This window comes from Oncorhynchus tshawytscha, linkage group LG08 (assembly GCF_018296145.1).
Source record: "Oncorhynchus tshawytscha isolate Ot180627B linkage group LG08, Otsh_v2.0, whole genome shotgun sequence".
Lineage (NCBI taxonomy): Eukaryota > Metazoa > Chordata > Actinopteri > Salmoniformes > Salmonidae > Oncorhynchus > Oncorhynchus tshawytscha.
This window is the reverse complement of record NC_056436.1, coordinates 69,544,798-69,566,189: the sequence shown is the minus strand read 5'-3', so window position 1 is coordinate 69,566,189 and position 21,392 is coordinate 69,544,798. Positions and strand designations below refer to the sequence as shown.

Genomic DNA, 21,392 nt, shown 5'->3' with positions numbered 1-21,392 from the left:
ATCTAACCCACTGCTGGATACATTAACAAACACAACACATTTCATTTACTATATATCTAATGATCTAACCCACTGCTGGATACAATAACAAACACAACACATTTCATTTACTATATATCTAATGATCTAATCCACTGCTGGATACATTAACAAACACAACACATTTCATTTACTATATATCTAATGATCTAATCCACTGCTGGATACATTAACAAACACAACACATTTCATTTACTATATATCTAATGATCTAACTCACTCTGCTGGTTACACAGGGCAAATACACTGTTATGCCCATAATCGGAGCAATCCTGTTTGGTAATATGTTCATGTTTGTGTTAAAACAGTATAGTGTATATACCAGATAGCTATTTATCCTAAGCATCCATTTTTAGTATGAAAGCAAGATGATAGGTGGCCCATTGGCGTCTTCTTTTGAGCTCACTATTCCTCACTGTCGGATTGACAGGTTGTCATATCAGATCACTTAAAGTAAGTCAGGGTGTCACTGAAGGTCATTCACCCTCCTGTCTCCCCTCCATCTCTTTACCTTTTAGGGTGAATTGTTGTCAGAAACAGTAGATTAGAACTACATTCCAATGGGCTGAGCGCAGAGGCCTGTATTTGTTCAGCTAATGTATGGGGGAGCCAGGCAGAAAAATGCCAGGATGTAGGTCTGCTTGGGACTTCAGTGGCTGGGTATTTTTAGCTGCTGAGAGGTCTTGATAATGGCATCCCTGAAATTGTTTATCCAGCTGTTTAGACAGTCAATCCTCCCTCTGATTGACATTGTTTATCCAGCTGTTTAGACAGTCAGTCCTCCCTCTGATTGACATTGTTTATCCAGCTGTTTAGACAGCCAGTCCTCCCTCTGTTTGACATTGTTTATCCAGCTGTTTAGACAGCCAGTCCTCCCTCTGTTTTGTTTATCCAGCTGTTTAGAATCCTCCCTCTGTTTGACATTTTTATCCAGCTGTTTAGACAGTCTTCTGTTTGACATTGTTTATCCAGCTGTTTAAACTGCCAGCCAATGCTCTCAGGAAACTAGGGTTCATCTGTATCAGGAGAACCACAATACAGCACTCTTGAATCTGTTTAGCTGGTATCTGGCATCAGCAGAAAGTTGTGATGTGTGTAGACAGAGATGTCTGAAGACATTGAGGTTGTAATAAGTTTATTTACTGTATCAAAATGGCCTCTCCCGTCATGTGTAGATGTCCTGTGAGACGGGCTCCAGATCGGTCAGTCCCCTGGTCTTCCTGCCTGTAGACTTCAGCCAGCCTGCCAGTCCCATGGGCTGTCTGGACAACACTGCCGCTCGCCACCGCCTGGCTGTCCGACACAAGGCCTGTGCCAAGACGAGGAAACCCACCACTGTAAGATATGTCCATCCCCTTCCAACACAACCATCCGTTCCACTTCCCTAGCCAACACACCCCCACCACCCCTGTTCCACACCTAGCCTAACTCTGATCACTAGAGCAGAACCCCTCAAAAAATCTATCCAATGAGCCAAGAGAGTCCAGCCCATGTAGCCCAAACACAACACACCAGCCTGCCATCAGCGTGCGTGGCTCATGAGTCTACGAGATCTGTGTAAAACATGGAAAGCTGGAAAGCTTAATAATCTTTAAAGGAACTGTATTGTTATTAATATGAAAATACTCTTCTCTGTTCAGAGGGTTGATGGCAGGGCTGAGGGAGAATCATTCCAGGAGGAAAGACAGAATTGTATCATTCCAGAATCTGTGGAGGAGGATGAGGAGGAAGGTAATATAAATTATCCTTATCACAGTAACATTACACAGATGTACAAAAGCGTACATATTAGTAAAATATCAGAAAGATGATCATTCTTACCCAATACAATGACTGATGACAGGATAATGATATAGGAACTTAGTGGGGCTCTGCTCTGATGTAGTTATGTATGTTCCAGATGTGAAACGCGAGCAGGCTGGTGTTGCGGAGGAGGAGCAGACAGATTGGGTCGTGGTGTCCCAGCAGGCCGAGCGGCCAGCCTCCGATGAAGAGGATAAGCAGGGTGTCCAACAGGAATTGTCTCATGCTCAGGATGCCCCCTCCCTCTCCATACAGAATGACTCTGACTCTGAGGAATGTCTTTCATGCCAGGCTGAGGTTTCAGCTCCCCGGCTCCAGACTGCCCTACTGCTTGGCTCCATGAAGTCTCTGGAGCCCCCTACTGGAGATGACTTCCTCCTGACCCCTCCTGGGTGTGAGGTGGCTGTGGAGGGAGGCTCTCTACTCCAGGAGGTGTTGATCTCCCTCAAGGGTCCACTGACATCTGTCCTGGGGCTGGAGACAGAGTCTGTGCTCCTGGAGGTGGAGGTGAACATGGAGGGGTCAGAGGCTGAGAGCGGGGTGGATGAGCTGGCATTGAACCCACAGGAAGAAGCGTGTCTCCCCAGTGATAGACCGGACTACCCAGCAGAGCCCGGAGAGGAGGTGGAAGATGAGCCTTATGAATCTGAGGAGGAGTTAGTGGTGGAACGTTTCAATCCAAAGGAGGAAGAGGAAGATGCCGAGGAAATCAACCCTGAGTACTTAACTAAAGAAGATCAGGACATGCCTTCAGTGGAAAAGGAGGAAGAAGAGGAGGGGGCAGAGGTAGAGGAGAAGGAAACAGAGGAGGTTGTGGAAGATGAGAGGAGGGAAGAGGAGGACAAAATGGAGCCAGACTCAGATGTGCCAGTGCAGACAGCCTTATTGGAGCCAGGGGAGGAAGAGGATGTAATGTCAACCACTGTGGAGGATGATTTCCAGCAGGTTCCAGACAGAGACCCTGAGAGAGCTTGTGAGAGCCCTGAGCGCACCAATGAACTGTCTGACCAAACAGTCACAGACATAGCCTGTCTCCTCCAGCTGCCAAACAGCAGTACACCTCCTCCAGAGTCCCTGGACCAGCCTGAGGCCCCTGCACACACCACACAGGACCAGGAAGAGCCCAGTGTAACAACTGACCAGCCCTGTATAACCAGTCCCAGTGCAGCCGCCGGCCCAGAGCAGAGCCCCCAGGAGCACTGCAGGGGACCAACTGCCACCGAGGATCCTGGGAAACCATCTGGTGGTTCTGAACATAATAGACCCAGGTACACCATTGCCCCTGCCTGGCAAAGGTTGGCTACCAAAGAGCTAACCTCCCCTTCTCCATCTCCCTCGGTCACTGTGCCTGGGGCTGTGGAAGCAAAAAGAGACCCCCCAAGTGGAGTGGAGCCACTTAGCCCTGTGGGTGCTGATGTCCCTGCTATTCCCATCCCAACACAGAGCACCACAGCACCCATCATGTCACCTGAAGACACTCCCCCTGCAGCCCAGGAGGAAGAGACCCCTGAGAATCTGTTTGGTGTCAGGCTGAGGAAGACCTCTGTGGGTATGCTTCGCTTCGGCTCCGAGACTGAAACTCCCCCTGCATCCCCAGTACACTCACTTCCCATAGAGCCACAGAGGGCCTCGTTCACTGAACCACAGTCAAACAGCAAACCTGCCCTGCCCAGAAAGCCCTCAGAGCTGGATGGTATGATCAAGCCAAAGAGAATACCAGGTACTAAAACCATCTTAGTCACCATCACACCAGTCAGTGTTTCCAGACATGTGCTATTTGGCATATCCTTCACTTGCAAGGTCATCTTTGTTTATATCTATTTTACAATGTTGAGCTTAAGACTTCAGATGACAAAACATTTAGCCTGTGTATGTTATAGGAATATGGACTCCTGCTGTTCTAACTTTGGACTAACAATTCATACTGAAACAGGGCCATGAGTGTTGTTCAGAGCTGACTTATTGAGAGCTATCTAAACATAGACTTATTAACACCAAGGAGAGATTCCTCCATATGACTATTTAGAGCAACAAATTAGTTGGAATAATATTACTTTTCTACATTTTGCCTTTCATTCATTCGCACCTCTATCTTTCATTTCCACTCCAAAGAAAATCATTATGCCAAATGAATTTACCAGGCAGCTCCTATATATTCCACACCAGTTGAAGACATTTCTCCTGTGTTCTTTTGTTTCAGATCTGTCTGTGGGTCGAGAGCCTAGTGGGGGACCTGGTGGGGGATCTCAATCGTCAAGCTGGATCTCAGTGGCCAGACAAAAGCAGAGGATCTTAAAAGAGAACTCATTGGAGGAAACCACGGATAACAAACACCCTGCAGAGATGGTAGGGATGGTGCATATTGTTTCATGTGTTCTTTTGTTTACCGAGAAGCTTACTGTTTGAGAGAGGACAACAGTTGACTCGTCAATCAATCCATTCATTCATTTGTTCATCCAGTCCTCACACTTGAGCAAAATACATATTTTTGATCTTGTGCACACTGGGCAGCTCTTTATCATTTATTTTGACCCAATTACTAGATGTTTTATGACTGGCTATAAAGTTGTATAGGTTCCATTTACTTTGTTATATTGGAATGAATAAGTACATAATTCAAACTCTTCACAAAACCTACATTTCCAGGAGGAGTTTTACAGAAAACAATCCATTCGTACATTGACAAGGCCTGTCAGCAAAGACCAAGCCAAGCCTCCAGGATCTCCTGTTAAAGGTTAAAGGACTCATCAGTATTCCACTGCTACACACATGCATCGCTTTCTTATTGAAGTGTTTTCATTGTTCTCATAAGTGTGATTGATCCACTGCTGCCCCCTTGTGGACCACACCTGCAAATAGAATGTTCCCATTGATAATAATCCCTACCTGATCACTACTAATCTTCAATTACATGCCTGAAATAGGACTCAAAAAAAATATTATAGGCAATTTTGATAAAAATGTACTTTTTGGTAGGACTACTTTTGGGGGGACAATGCTAAAAGTCGTATCTTTAAAGATGTTCTCTGCTCGTTGTCCATAGTGTTGTGTTCCCTGGAGATCTCCAAGCCTGTCGTGGTTGAGAAGGAAGGGAAGAGAGCCCTGGCTCACCCAGCCCCTACAGCCCTGGCTCAGGACGAGCCCCCGTGGTTGGCCCTGGCTAAGAAGAAGGCCAAAGCCTGGAGCGAGATGCCCCAGATAGTGCAGTGAAGATGGGCCAAACCATCCGTCCGCTGATGGATCAGAATGCATTTGCACACCCAGAGTATAATTTTGTTTTCTACTTCTTCTGCTGTTCTAATACCTTCAAGCTTCTGATTGGTCAGACACTGAAACCCTCAAATCACACGCTGCAGTGAAAGGAGTGAGTTGGGAATTGGGCCAAATGAGTAAAGGTTTTGAATTATTGATTGATACGGCATACAATTGGATTCAGTTGACATGATATGTCTTTAAGTAAGACAGACCCATGACTAAATTAGTTATTTGTTTTAATTTGTTAACTGACAATGTCGGTCTGTATGAGGTGAGGTTCAGTTGTGTCAACCTTAAACCTAGCCTTGATCTTTGATTTGGGGATGAATAAGCATGGATGGAAAGAAAGAGATGAAGGTTTCTTCTTTTTATTTATTAAATCTCATGTTTGATGTATTTTTTTATTTTTTGTATTACCTTTAACGTGTGTACATGACTTGTACATAAAATGTTCGGTAATGAACAAATGCTGTTTCTCTTTGTCATCTGAACTCAAGAACAGTAAAATACAAGGAAGTTACATCTGACAGTTGCTCCTCTTTGTACCTACTGACAATCGAACTGACAAATATAGTTTATCACAGATATTTTTTTTTACTGTTTAACTGATGCCCCACTTCACATTTGAACCCCCCCTCCTCCCCCAAAATGGAAACCGATTTATTTTAAACTATTATTTTTGACGAATCGAAAGATTCACTTTGTTTTTGTGTGGTAGTTCGGATTCGGTTAAATCGTGTTGGACCAAATCATGGGTAGTGATTCCTAACAGTAACCCTAGTATTATTATTTTTTTACACTGGATTCAAATCGTATTTTACTTATTTATTTGCTCACTCGCCTCACTGTTCTAAAAATGAACTAATTTTATAATGTATAACAGTGGAACAACCTTACTGTAGTGACCCTGTGTTTTATAAGCGCGGATGAGAACTCTGCCACTATAATTATTTTGTGGCACAGTGAATATCCCACTTCTGACACCACGCCAGGGTAATGAAACAGGCAGGGAGAGTGAGCTTGTTCCCTCAACCTTTTGGCTCAATTAACGAATTTGTGAATATACAGTGGGGTCCGCAATTATTGAATTCATTGATAAAGAGCAAAAAATACTATTAAAAAAATAATACAAATACTGAGCTATATTGTATGAAAATAAAGTTAAATTACATTATTTTTTACTAATACAATTGGAAAGGTTTTATGATTTTTGGAGAACACGTTGGGAGGGATCTTAGACCAGTCCTCCATACAGAATCTTTCCAGATCCTTGATATCCGTCTGTGCTTATGGCCTGCCCTCTTCAATTCAAACCACAGGTTTTCATTGAGGTTCAGATCCGGAGACCTTTAAAATGCTGCTGCTCTCCCAGATCGATCTCTTCAGTGTCCTTGTGGGACCAAGAAAGGATGTTTGCATAGAGTGGACACTTTGCATCGGCAGCACACACTTCAGTGGACACTTTGCATTGGCAGCACACACTTCAATGGACACTTTGCATTGGCAGCACACACTTCAATGGACACTTTGCATTGGCAGCACACACTTCAATGGACACTTTGCATCGGCAGCACACACTTCAATGGACACTTTGCATCGGCAGCACATGCTTCAGTGGACACTTTGCATCGGAAGCACACGCTTCAATGGACACTTTGCATCGGCAGCACACATTTCAATGGACACTTTGCATCGGCAGCACATGCTTCAGTGCTCTGGGAGTATTTATAGCCCTGTGAGTTTGACACTTCATTATCGAGAGCTGTCCTTCATGACCCACAACAACCATTACTTTTACCACCTTCTTCATCTAGATATTTTCAACTTTCTAGGTAAAAAAACACAATTTATACACAAATGATGTGACTCCATTACAGGGTGTCTTGAGAGTTGATGTACCCATGTGTTTTGTAGTCATCAAATCTTTGTCAAACATTGATGTTGAGGGAGAATCTAAGCAATCAAATATTGTTATTTTTTTCAAAAACAAGGGAACAGATCATTGGGACTCCGATACCATCTAGATTCAGTGGCAGTGGAACTTATAGTGATCTCATTCTGCCCACCAGTGGAGTCCAGACTGAAGGTGCTGGGATGTACTGCAGGTGCTGAGGGAGAATTGAAGAGACAGTGACATGGAACACTGACTGAACACCCACTTAGGAACCCAGACAGCTCCTGATGTGGGCCACCAGGCTGATAAAAATACAGAGGTTGACAGAGAGACAGAGCTGCCAGGTGAAGGATGGAATCTGAGCATCAACAAAAGCCAAATAACTGTTTCAGCTCAGAGCATGGGAGGACTTGCTGCTAGATCCGTATCGGTCCAACAGAGCATCGAGATTAGTGCAACTGCAACTCTTCTCTCTCCTTCCCATTGCAGGATGACCACTAGCACACACAGCAGAGCTACTGCCACTCTGAGGATGTTGTCTTGGGGTTAGCTTGCTTCTACTATATGTTGGTGCTCAACCTCATCTTCAAAAGGCTGTTAAGTGAGGGTTTCATCATCACCGTGATTGTTCGGCTGCAGAACTGTCACCCTGAAGCGTTCTTCAGTATCTACGGTCACTGGCAAGGTTTGCTATTTGATGTGGTTACAGCCAAGGTTGCAACGCAAACATAATACAAAAATAGTAAAGGGGGAAACCCAATAAAACATGCTTGAGCATTGCAATAAAAATAAACAAATCTTTGTTTTGAGAATTTCTATTCAAGGTACAGACTGACTAACTCTAGCTTTGACTCATTTTATGCAACCCAAAGTTATTTTATTGAACTACAAAAATTCTTCTGAATTACCAAGAAATGTTGATTAAATACTATTACCTCAATTTAAAGCAGAGTCTGTGATTAGCTGGACTGACCAACAGTACCAGTCAAAGGTTTGGATACACCTACTCATTCAAGGGTTTTTCTTTATTTTACTATTTCCTGCATTGTAGAATAATAGTGATGACATCAAAACCATGAAATAACACATATGGAATCATGTGGCAACCAAAAAAGTGTTAAATCAAAATATATTTCAGAGTCCTCAAAGTAGCCACCCTTTGCCTTGACGACAGCTTTGCACACTCTTGATGTTCTCTCAACCAGCTTCATGTGGAATGCTTTTCCAACAGTCTTGAAGGAGTTCCCACATATGCTGAGCAGGTGTTGACTGCTTTTCTTTCACTCTGTAGTCCAACTAATCCAAATCCATCTCAATTGGGTTGAGGTCGGGTGATTGTGGAGGCCAGGTCATCTGATGCAGCACTCCATCACTCTCCTTGGTCATATAACCTTACACAGCCTGGAGGTGTATGTTGGGTCATTGTTCTGTTGAAAAACAAATGATAGTCCCACTAAGAGCAAACCAGATGGGATGGCGTATCGCTGCAGAATGCTGATGTAGCCATGCTGGTTAAGTGTGGCTCGAATTCTAAATAAATCACACAGTGTCACCAGAAAAGCACCATCACACCTCCTCCATGCTTCATGGTGGGAGCCACACATGCGGAGATCATCCGTTCACCTACTCTGCGTCTCACAAAGACACGGCGATTGGTTCCAAAAATCTCAAATTTGGAGTCATCAGACCAAAAGACAGATTTCCACCAGTCTAATGTTCATTGCTCGTGTTTCTTGGTCAAAGCAAGTCTCTTCTTCTTATTGGTGTCCTTATTGGTGTCCTAGTAGTGGTTTCTTTGCAGCAATTCGACCATGAAGGCCTGATTCACGCAGTCTCCTCTGAACAGTTGATGTTGAGATGTCTGTTACTTGAACTCTGTAATGCTTTTATTGGTGCTGCAATCTGAGGTGCGGTTAACTCTAATGAACTTATCCCTTGTAGCAGAGGTAACTCTCGGGCTTCCTTTCCTGTGGCGGTCCTCTTGAGAGCCAGTTTCATCATAGCGCTTGATGGTTTTTGTGACTGCACTTGAAGAAACTTTCAGAGTTCTTAAAATGTTCCGTATTGACTGACCTTCATGTCTTAAAGTAATGATGGAATGTTGTTTCTCTTTGATTATTTGAGCTGTTGTTGCCATTGTCTTTCATCAAATAGGGGTATCTTCTGTATATGACCCCTACCATGTCACAACACAAATGATAGGCTTAAACGCATTAAGAAGGAAATAAATTCCACAAATTAACTTTTAACAAGGCACACCTGTTAATTGAAATGCATTCCAGGTGACTACCTCATCAAGCTGGTTGAGAGAATGCCAAGAGTGTGCAAAGCTCTCATCAAGGCAAAGGGTGGCTACTTTGAAGAATCTCAAATATAATTTATAAATATAAATATATTTGTTTAACACTTTTTTGGTTACTACATGTTTCCATGTGTGTTTTTTCATAGTTTGATCTCTTCACTATTATTCTACAATGTAGAAAATAATACAAATATTTTAAAAAGCCTTGAATGAGTAGGTGTGTCCAACATTTTGACTGGTACTGTATATGAAACTCAAAGCATACCTTGTTGATCCATTAGAACTGCAGTAGCATGGAAACGAAGTCAGAGGGAGCATTAACACTGCCTGTTGCTATTAAGCCATTCTTGCATTGCACAGTACACATTCCACATACTGTACCTGAAAATACCCTTTAGTTTGTAATGACTTAGATGGAACTTAATTTTACATGATATGATTAAGCAGGCACACTCCCTTCCTTCCTGTGTACTAGTATTTATAACTAAGTAGCCTACTGTACCCAATTACATGTTATACAACCACACTTGGAACGGCTTGGCTCGCTTGACCTTCTTGGGCTGCGCTGCCATTGCAAACCTCTGTGCCATTTTCTGTTGTGTTACACAAGCACATTACTCACATCAAGGGCTTTATTATGTCTAGTGAATAAGGCACCTACACACCAGGTGGATGGCCCGGGCCAGGTACTGTTATATAAAGGCTGTTCAGCTGCAGCTGTCTAAGTGCAGATATGTCAGCCCAGCCATTTGCTTCTATGGTCAGAGTGTTGAAGGGTTACAAACCTTATTAAATGCTAGGTATTATTTATTTTTGACAACTTAGTGAATTGAGCTTCACCTCACTAAAGAAGTGTGATTCTACAGTTTTCCTGATGTCCACAGTGTCCACTTTTTGACTAGTGGACCGCACTGACAGTGACCTGGCTGGAGAGGGGGTATTTGTTACATCATGCACATAAAAGCATGTACAGTGCTGTGAAAAAGTATTTGCCCCCTTCTAATGTTCTCTACTTTAGTATATGTTTGATACTGAATGTTATCAGATCTTCAACCAAAACCTAATATTAGATAAAGGAAACCTGAGTGAACAAATAACACGATGACTTACTTATTTCATAAACAAAGTTATGCAACACCCAATGCCCCTGTGTGTAAAAGTAATTACCCCCTTCCACTCAATAACTTGTTGTGCCACATTAAGCTGCAATGACTCCAACCAAATGCTTCCTGTAGTTGTTGGTCAGCCTCTCACGTCGCTGTGGAGGAATTTTGGCCCACTCTTCCATGCAGAATTGCTTTGACTCAGGGACATTTGTGGGTTTTCAATCATGAATTGCTCATTTCAAGTCCTGCCACAACATCTCAATTGTGATTAGGTCTGGACTTTGACCAAGCCATTTCAAAACTTCACATTTGTTGCTTTTTAGCCATTTTCATGTAGACTTGATTGTGTGTTTTGGATCATTGTCTTGCTGCATGACCCAGCTGCGCTTCAGCTTCAGCTAACAGATGGATTGCCTGTAGAACTCTCTGATACAGAGCAGAATTCATGATTCCTTCTATTAAGGCAAGTCGTCCGGGTCTTGAGGAAGCAAAGCATCCCCAAACCGTCACACTACCGCCACCATTATGTCTGGCGAAAACTAAATGTGAAGTTTTGGAATGGCCTACTCAAAGTGCAGATCTAATCCTAATTGAGATGTTGTGGCAGAACTTGAAACGAGCAGTTCATGCTTAAAACCCCACAAATATCACTGAGTTAAAGCAGTTCTGCATGTAAGAGTGGGCACAAATTCCGCCACAGCGATGTGAGAGACTGATCAACAACTACACATGTTGTATTCGGCGCATGTGGCAAATACAGTTTGATTTGATTGCAGCTAAAGGTGGAACAACCGGTTATTGAATGTAATGGGGCAATTACTTTTTCACACATGTGAATTGGGTGTTGCATAACTTTGTTAATTAAATAAATAAAATAAGTATATATTTTTGTTATTTGTAAACTCAAGTTCCCTTTATCTAATATTATGTTTTGGTTGAAGAGCTGATAACATTCAGTATAAAAAATATGCCAAGACAGAGAAGATCAGACAGGGCAAATACTTTTTCATGGCATTATACTTCCAGATGACAAAAGTGGTTCGAAGAGGGGAGATAACCGAGGCACTGACTCATGAAATCTCTTTTGTGTTCCACAACCTTCCATTTCAGCCCATGGGTTAAGCTTGTGTGCATGGGATGTTTTGTTGGAGGCACAGACCACACATTCCCAAGAGTCAGGAATGTTTCAGTGGCAGAGATGTTTCCTGTGTTTCAGCTCATGTTGCTTTTGAAAAGCCTTTGCAATCTAATGGCCCCCTCATCTGGTGGTTAAAGAATCTGTATTTATTTAATTGAATTAGAGTAGACAAGTGTAATGCAAGATAAGACTATGGCCACATACACAATACAACTTGTACAACTGATGTAAAATGCATTTGACATAATGGTTGTGAGACAACAGTCTGCCTGCACAAAAATCATTACACAATCATTGGGTCGTGTCTCCATATTGCCTGTGTAAAAATGTTTTTGCGGACAAACTCTCTGTTGTATCACAACTGTTGTCACATGTTGTAAACTAGGATGTGTACTCTTTAGTTTGACTATTCCTCATCACAGACAAAGCTTTGAGGGACACAAAGACAAACCCTGCAATATCCGCTGCAATATGATAACCATTATACAACACTTTGATTAGGCACATTAAAATAGCATGCATTTATTCGGCGGCTTAAGGTTGAGGGCAGGCTGTCTGCACATTACAAGCACAGCCAGCCCAGTGTGACAGCATGGAAGTGTTGGCAGCATTGAAGCGATAGGAGACAGTATCGAAGCCAGAGCCCACCCTCTGTGCCATCCATCCACTGGCAGCATCTCAGGCCTATACATGGAGCACCTAACACTGTATCATATGAGCTTGTGGCACACACAGTCACACACTTCTCACATGGGCACACTCTAGCCCTTTGACACACTGCCCTCTCTCACGCAGTTTCCCACACTGTTTACAATGGATGATCTAGCACTAAGTGTGAGTTCTGTCGTTACATCAGCACACAGACAGGCACTTAACCTCCCAGATGCCTTTTCTGGGTAAGTTAGGTAACCAGTTTTCCCACAATGCACTGCTTTGCCCTACTTCTGTCAGTGTGCTACATGTTTTATAAAATTGGGGGAAGGTGTATCCGCCAAGTTCCAATAGCAACCCCTCTAGTGGCCTTATCATTTCAGTTACATAACCTTACTTGGCGTGTAACATAGGACTAGTGTTATGTGGCCAGTCTGGCTAGGGCACGCTGATGAGGGATCTGTTTTAAGGTTTATGCTGAGAAAGAGTATCTTTATACTCTCTAGTTCCAGTGGGGCTCTCAGTACAGTTGAATAATATCTGGCTTAGTCGCTTCACACCTTTGAGATCCCATTTGTCATTCACTAAAGTTTGTTTATGCATTTTTCTGTCCTGAACAAACAAAGTCCCTTGCCATTTTGGTACGATTCCTGTACCGACTGCTGAAAAATGCCCTCTCTCAAAGGCAGAACAAGATACCCTGATCCTCTGCAGATGCTAACCCCATTTCAAAGTTTACGTAACGTCTGACTGCCCCGTTATGTAAGCCCTATTAAATATATCCCCATAGCTTCTCCCTCCCTCACTCCCACCAGACTGCTAATTACATTGGTGCTACTTGTCCCCTCTTCCTCGGAGTCCATTATCCCTCCCGGTCAGGGAGGTGCGGTTCGGTATGGGTAAGGTCATCTCCTCCAGCAGAAAGGCAGAGCTGCAGAATGTGGGGCAGTGGGGCAAGGGGAGTGGAATAGTGTTTCCTTCCTCCTGAACCGTGACCTACATTCACACTGTTGTGTAAAGTCAATGCAGCCTTACATAAGCTTTCTGTTATGTCCCAACATTCTAGACGTTTCTAAAGAGCTATATTGATACTACTTTAGACTAACACATAACCAAAGGAGAAAAATGTTGAACACGAGACGAGACAAATGAAAGACCATCGGTTTAGCTCTTATTCCACTAATTAAGAGCCTTTTTTATTCAGACGTGTGTTTTCTGTACATTGTATAACATTGCAATGACTACATTTCCATCAAAACAGAAATATAACGTCAGATAAGATGCCTACAACATACATTCCAATTTTTTTTGTAGAGACATACAGTTCGAGGCAATTATACCTGTGTTATACAATCACCCAAAAAAGACTTCATCCATGGTCACCTCATCTCCATAGAAACAAATGACATGTCCATTTTAATTAGCATGTTCTGTGGTGGAAGAGCTACAGGTCAGTGTGACAGAGGTAGAAGGCTTCAATCATTAGAGCAAGGTTCAATGTGGAATTCAAAAAGGACAGGAAGATACTACCGTTGAATTTCTATTGTTTTGGCATTTTCTGATGTAAATGAGAAGAATGCATCTTTGCATAGAATGTGGCTTACATGCAACAGCCATATCAAATGTATAGACATGCAAATGTGTGACGTTGGAGAGGAAACATAATCTACTTGAATTGACATGCCAATCAATTCACTTTTATCCTGACATTTTTTAACTCAACCAAGGCTCAATGTTGTTGTTGTATCTGAAAGTCCAGCTGAAAATACTCAAATTGTGTTCTTGCGTTGAGATGATTTTCATTTAGTTGGGATAAAATACACAATATAATACCAATATTTGTAACAACAACATTACTCACAATAAACCAGGACTGGAATTGTTTAAATGACTGTTTTTCTCCTCAGTAATAGTTTGGACTTTAAGCCAAGTCTTCCTCGGTGGAATGCTACCTTGAACCCTGAATTCTGCTACATAGTTTGAGCTTTATGGTACTGGCATCATGGAAGAAATCCAACTTAAGGCACTAAATGTTGAAAAAGATTAGAAATCACTGAGTGTTTGATGCTACCGTTTATGAGGACTGCCAGTGGACAATAACTGGAATGGCAAGATGACCGTTCAAATGTCAGAAATAACTATTCCAACTCCTTCATGAGCTTTTAGAATGGTTAGACTGCTGCCTGTTTCATCTGACTGTAATGTGTGTTCGGAAAATAATTTCAGAGTGTTTTGGGCTTAGGTCAGGACAACCTAATGCAAAACGTTTTTCTAAAACCAAACTGAGAATAGTGGAAAGTGGTAATAGTGGCAAGGCTGATAAATCCTGCATGCTCTACACGTTGATATTTCCCTCGTCTACAGTTATTTGCATGTTCACATTCATGTCGTTGTCTTTTGTATACAAGCCAGGAATCAAGCTGCACAAGTGGTAACCATTATTGCAATCACTCTGAGTTTGTTCGTCACGTGCGTCATCTCTAATTTATGACCATATATGTTGCAAATAATAAGAGACTAGGCAGCCCTATATGAATACAATAACTTACACTTGGCCCTTGGAATACAAAACATAATTGTTGTTCATTAACACATTTCCACCAGATTTAACAACAACATAACCATCCTGGTTCAACATTGTCTGTATAAAAAGGTGATCATCATAACATAAAAATAACAGTAGAAAACTATTTTTTAAAAGTGTCAGACAAAGAATCATGTAACGTCCAACAAAACAATAAAAAGGTTTTCCTTTCTTAAAGGCAAATCCCACGACCCATCTTTGCTCACCATGTGAGTATCACTTATGCTGCTGCTGCAAAGTAGGTCATATAAATAACAATACACATTCCATCGTAAGTAGGAGATCGCCCCATTCAACTGGAGGTGTATCACACTCATCTCCACCAGAACAGGGAGGAAATCCTGTTATCTGAATGATAGAGTTAAAGCAGCAGCAGAACCTGTTCTGTATCGGCATTTTGTTCACTACCTTTCTACATTTTCAGGGGTTTTGGTTTTGATAATATGTCATTTGTGGTGGTTAACAAAGCCTATGGAAATGTAAAAAAGTTATCTATGTAATAGTTTAGAGTTTGTCATCCCTCCCAGGCATGTAAACATGTTACATGCACATGCTGTGTTTATAAATAATAAAGAAAAACTAAATCAATCATTATTGTCTTCAAAGCACACTGATTAAAATATTCAGTCCATAAATATCCTCTTCTAATCCTTGGAAGGAAGAAATAATCAGCATCACATTTTGGTCATCTAATCAAAGCCCACTTGCCAATAACCTATTTACGCAGAAGGCTTTCGTTAACATTTGGTCTTTCTGACAAAACAGACATCCACATGGAGGAGATGGATGGTTGTGTGAGGGTTGGAGTCACCGAGAGGAGCGGTTGCGGGTCATGAAGAGGAGTACTCTGCGGATGCCACTGAGTCTGTCCTTCAGGGAGGTCAGGGCAAGGAAGGGCAGCTGGGCTCGACCCTGCAGAGGAAGGACTGCCAGCAGCCACCAGCACCAGGACGGCCCATTGGGGCTGGCCTACAGGGGACAACCAGAAGAATCTATCCATAACCTGTTCAATACAAACTGTGTCGTATCAAAATAGAGTGAACACAAATACGATCTGTATCCAGAGTTCACATATTTACCTGTGGTTCAGAGTTTTTCTCCGGCATGGGCCCAAAGTGACCCACGATCCTCTCCATCTGTTCTGCTCTGAGGGAGTTGACCCAGATTAAGGCCTGGTCGTACACTGCATCATGGAGACTCTGCAGCTCCTTCTCTGTCACACCCTCCACCTATACAGAACAAAAACAGCCTTTATTAGCACAGCTAGATACACTAACACACTTTAAACATGTTCAAACAAGTTCAGAGAACATTCACGCAAATGCTTGAGTTTATGTGATTAACAAATGACCTTAATGTCTTCCAGGTATTCAATGTCTGCTGTGTTGTACCCATCTCTCTGGTGGTGCTCAATGACTTTAAACCTTCTTTTCCCGATGGTGTCAACAACGGAGCGGCCATCTGCAAAGAATTCCACGTTTCGGATCTCCAGGAGGCAACCGTAATCTGCAAATCTATGGGGAAGGAAAAAAAGTAGATATGGTAAGCAAATAAGACCAAAAATATGCTTAAGGCATTCACAGGGGGACCAAACAATAAAATAGGCTATATAAAGAAGTTGCTTATACAAAATGACATGCAAGACCTGCTCAGTTCTGATAATACCCTAAGGCCCTCAATGGGGACAAACAAGAGAATTAACCCAATGGGGCCAGACAAGAGAGTTGACCCAATGGGGCTTCTGAGTTGTTAACATGAACTGCCAGATGATGCCGATGTCCCCTGTCTGACTGGGGAACATGCAACACAATGTCTCTCTGATTTGTACAGGCTTTACTCACCCTTTGAGGTTATCATCGAGGCACATTCCAAACTGCTTGGTGCCCATCTCCATACACCTGCGGATCATCAGCCGGTAGCAGGGCTCGAAGACGTGAAGAGGGCATGGAACTGTGGGGAAGGCCATGGTGCAAACAAATATAGGCACGTTCTTGTTTAGACTGCAAAAGAAGAAATCAAAGTAGAGAAAATGATTAGTTTGAGGAAATAATATATCCAAAGTTGCCATGTTACATGTCTTTGTTACACAGTACTGGATCAATGGGGTAGTGTCTGTATGCTGACGTGATTTCTTACTTCGATAAGTCTGCAATCTCCTCCGCGTTGACTTTCTGCCTATCTATGAGCTCGGATGGCAGATACGTGCAGATGAGGTTCTCCACCAAGACAGTCTTGTTGTATTTACTTTCTGACAGATACTCTTTCAGATCCATCTTGCAGAGAGGACACTTGGGGTTGTAGTCCAGACATCGCTCGAGGCATTTCAGACAGAAGGTGTGTCCACAAGGAGTGGTGACTGGTTCATAAAAGAGCCTAAGGTATACCATGGAGAGAAAGGATACTCAGAACGTCTCACACTACTCTAGTGTTGATTACTTTCAGGTTCTTATTTATAGTGCATTGCATGTCAATTAGAATGTTTGATAATGAAATGTAAGCTATAATGGTGAAAATAAGGCTAGATGTTTACCAATGAATCTTTATGATTAATACTATCAGAAAGGAAGATTGATATCTTGTGTTCACTTGTAAAATAACTGACTTGTATCAGGCTGAGAAAATAACTTTTAATCCTAGAATATCAGAATCAAAAGCAGAACACTATATTACTATCCTTTTAGCCTTCAGCTACAAGTATTGTCATGGATGGTAGTACTTACCTCATACACAGAGAACACTCCAGGTCAGTCGGGTCTATGAGGCCAGCAAGCACTGTACTCCAGGAAGTTGCCTGTTCATTCTGGGTCACTTCTGTAAAGGAGAACCATTTGAGTTAGAATGTGAATCTCAACGACTACTTCACTTACAGTAGACATCATGCCAATAAAGCTCCATTGAATGGAAGAGCAGAGACAAGAGGCATTTAAACTTACCATATCTGGAACGCTTGCAGATGTCACTACTGTCCACTTGGCTGTCCTCGGATGAGCTACGTTTGAGGAAGACGCTCCTGTTGGTGACGCTGGGATGGCAGACATTCACCTGATTTTCTGTTTTCTTTCCGCTGCATGTCTCAAACGAGCCATCTGTCTTAGATTCACTCATCGTGGGCGACAACGTCAACTTCTCGTCAGAGGCTATGATATTCTTGTATTCCTGTGAGAAAGGGTGATGATAGGACATTTTAGTAAGTTCATAAGTTCATGAGCTCAACTACAGGCACTATATGATAGTACTGTATTATATAGAAAAACTCAGAAGATAGATGACTTCTCTTACCTTGTAAGATGTGGTGATGATGCAGCTTGGGGTGTTCAGGGCGCCACCTTTAAATCTACTTCTGGAAGATAGTAGACTTGTGCAGTCCAGGATTCTTTTGTGTACTTGATCAGTGACAGGGGCCAGGAGATCACTCAGAATATTTTGCGCCTCTGTTTTTGCCAGTTTACTCTCAGGGTCTAATGCAATGACGACCAGGTACTCTCTTAATGCTTCTTCACATTTCCCCAGAGTGACAAGAGCTTGTGCTTTTCTAATATGTCCCTGGAAGAAAAATAATGTTTAGTAATCAGTACAATCCTACAATTTCTTTGCATTGTGAAGTTCTGATGATAGATCTAAATTAAACATGGCAAAACATCCAACCCTCACCATGGACCAAAGAGGCATGAGCTTGCATGCCATCTCTGCATCATGGAGGGCATCCTGGTAATTCTTCAGACTGGAATTGATCTGTGATCGGTTGCTGTACAGAACATGGTCCCTTGGAGCTGGAAAATAAATACAACATACTGAAAATGATAATCTATTAATTATTCCATCATTCTATCATTGAATGTCACACAAGACCAGTGTTCTTTAGATCACAGTGAAAATGTGGGGATTTTTGATTGTTGTTGTTCAACATTTGAAGAAGTATATGTTTAATCAATAATGACAGTGGAACCAATACTCCTGTGTCTACTGTTGAACTTTAATTACCCTTGACCCACATTTATTTTACTGTTTGTTACACGATCGCAACAAAATGCCATGGCTCACATGTCACTCAATGTTTGGTCGCCAAGCCCAGTGTTTCCCAAACAACCCTGGCCTAGCCTACATAACATTTTATTTAACCTTCACACGCCCATGTCTGACAAAAGCACGACTCTCTCCTAATTAAGGGGTTATAGCCTAATAAAACAGGATACATTGTTATAATAATTTCCCCATCGAAATCTTACAATGTAGCGCAGTTTACACCACACGCTGCTGATTCAGCTGTCAATTAAACCAGCCCATGGGCACTGAAAACAGTACCCTACATACTGTTGCAACATTGCATAGGATTTCATTTAATTCCATTTAGAACATCGATTTAAATGAAAAGGTAAAATGCCATACCTATTTGTATTGCTTTGTTGTATTTTTCCAAAGCAGAATCCGTTTTCTCTGAATATAGTCCATTCCCCTCACGTCTCAGATGAACAGCAAGTAATTGAACTGGAAACCACTTTGATAACAAGTTACTAAGAACAACATTTACTCTATAATTGTCCACATCATTGAATTTGGTCATGTCATTGCACTCTTTGCAGCAGACAGGCGTTTTTTCTCTGTCCAGGCACTTTTTGCAAAAGCAGTGTCCACAAGGCAAGGTAACTGGCTCGTATAGAAATCTATAACATATTCTGCAGGTAAATGCATCATATCCAACGCAATAAGAGTTCGTCTCCTGCCTGTTGCTTTGACTGTGTGTCCCATCATTTCTTTTAATACTGTTAGAGAGATATTTAATAAGATTCTCCAGATGGACTGGTCGGAGTCTCTCGATTTCAGCCGCTTTTCGGTAGATTTCGAAAGCTTCGTTCAATTTACCAGCAAATGCCAAGGCATCGGCTCGTTTCACCAACAGATCTTGCTGCTTACCAGGGTCACGGAGGAGCAGCATTTGACATTCGTATATGTCTGCTGCGAGCCCGAAGTTTTTAGATTTAAACGCTTCTACCGCAAGAAGCAGCATACAATCTGTACTATCCGTTCCCATGATGACTGCTGTTGTGTAGTATTCTCGCGAAATTAATATTTCATTTTTTGGAAGTAACAGGTCGTTCTCTATTTATCTCATTTTCTGAGGTCTTCGCCCCTGTTCAGCTCACTACTCAGACGATATGATAGCACACCATAAATAATATTCTATTTTTTTTATTATAAATAAATAAAAGTTACATAAACTGTCATGTGACCACAGCCAGCTGTTTGTATTGGACAGGTTTCTAACGCGGTTGCCTAATAACAATTCAGTTGTAACAGAGCGTCTGGACTGAGGCGGTCAATGTGCTGAAATGGGTCTAATGCGTAATACTTGTATAGATGTACGTAGGCTGATGGCATTCCAACACTGGTCTCTTGGACAGTAGAGCATATGGCGCGGCAGGCTGCCTAGTGGTTAGAGCGTTGGACCAGTAACCGAAAGGTTGCTAGATCTAATCCCCGAGTAGACATGGTAAAAAATCTGTCGTTCTGCCACTGAACAAGGCAGTTAACCCACGAAAACACTCTAAAATAGGATTCTGAGAACCCTTTTTGGTTCCACCTCAAGGGTGATATTTGGAAGCAGATGTTCTACCAAATAAGGTTTTATGTGAACTGAAAAGGGTTCTATCTGGAACCTTATTTTCAGAGGGTTCTCCTACAGGGACAAAAAGTTCATAGCACTCAGAGAGTATGTTGCAGTAGGCTATAAAGTGATATAATAGATAGTCTATTATAATTACAAATTCTTAAGCTTGTTTTACTAATGTTTATTTACTTGTTATTTTACCAGGTTGACTGAGAACACGTTCTCATTTACAGCAACGACCTGGGGAATAGTTAGAGGGGAGAGGAGGGATGAATGAGCCAATTGTAAACTGGGGATTATTAGGTGACCGTGATGGTTTGAGGGCCAGATTGGGAATGTAGCCAGGACACCAGTGTTAACACCCCCACTCTTACGATAAGTGCCATGGGATCTTTAATGACCTCAGAGTCAGGACACCCGTTTAACGTCCCATCCAAAAGACAGCACCCTGGGGCATTTGGATATTTTTTAGACCAGAGGAAAGAGTGCCTCCTACTGGCCCTCCAACACCACTTCCAGCAGTATCTGGTCTCCCATCCAGGGACTGACCAGGACCAACCCTGCTTAGCTTCAGAAGCAAGCCAGCAGTGGCATCCCGGGTGCTATGCTGCCGGCATTAATGTGGCACATTAATAGGCACTGTGCTAGAGGCAGTATTACATGGAAAATGTGTTTTTATTCATTCAAGGACTAAAGTCTGTTAGTGGGTAACATTGTTACCCAAATTCCTCCACACAGGTAGGTCATCTGAGCTTGCAAACAAACTCAATCACATTTTCAGACAGCCAGGGACAGGTCAACCTTCTTTTACAGTGACTCTGAAAGTGGGCCATCGGTGTAACCCAGTCAGTCTAGACCTGGATGAGGTTTAGCCTTCATCCTGTGGCTGACCCATAACTTTCCCCCATGTCACCTTAGTATTTCTAGGTCAACTTTACTTTGAACGGTAATTTAAATAAACACATGGTTATAAACACAAACACATTTACTGTTAACACCATTATTAAGTCAAGTG

At 42.2% G+C, this 21,392-nt stretch overlaps 2 protein-coding genes across 7 annotated transcripts in view; one reads left to right on the top strand and one right to left on the bottom strand.

The window, feature by feature from the left end:
• LOC112256026 (CRACD-like protein) overlaps positions 1 to 7,793 on the top strand; it is a 28,776-nt gene extending 20,983 nt beyond the window's left edge. For all 6 annotated transcript variants that reach the window (XM_024428966.2, XM_024428965.2, XM_024428963.1 and 3 more), the window contains 6 exons: positions 1,215 to 1,376; positions 1,680 to 1,770; positions 1,940 to 3,562; positions 4,043 to 4,188; positions 4,489 to 4,576; positions 4,886 to 7,793. In XM_024428966.2, coding sequence (XP_024284734.1) covers positions 1,215 to 1,376; positions 1,680 to 1,770; positions 1,940 to 3,562; positions 4,043 to 4,188; positions 4,489 to 4,576; positions 4,886 to 5,052 — 2,277 coding nt within the window. In that variant the 3' untranslated portion in view covers positions 5,053 to 7,793. The remainder of the gene's footprint in view (positions 1 to 1,214; positions 1,377 to 1,679; positions 1,771 to 1,939; positions 3,563 to 4,042; positions 4,189 to 4,488; positions 4,577 to 4,885) is intronic.
• Positions 7,794 to 13,342: 5,549 nt separating this feature from the next.
• LOC112256027 (LON peptidase N-terminal domain and RING finger protein 3) lies at positions 13,343 to 20,828 on the bottom strand. Its single transcript, XM_024428967.2, has 10 exons — positions 19,159 to 20,828; positions 18,424 to 18,542; positions 18,052 to 18,315; positions 17,706 to 17,928; positions 17,493 to 17,583; positions 16,909 to 17,145; positions 16,614 to 16,772; positions 16,124 to 16,286; positions 15,852 to 16,001; positions 13,343 to 15,741 (listed from the first exon to the last, which is right to left on the bottom strand). Exons 1-10 carry the CDS (start codon positions 19,799 to 19,801, stop codon positions 15,580 to 15,582), a joined length of 2,211 nt encoding a protein of 736 aa, XP_024284735.1. The 5' UTR covers positions 19,802 to 20,828; the 3' UTR covers positions 13,343 to 15,579.
• Between the last annotated feature and the right edge of the window lie 564 nt (positions 20,829 to 21,392).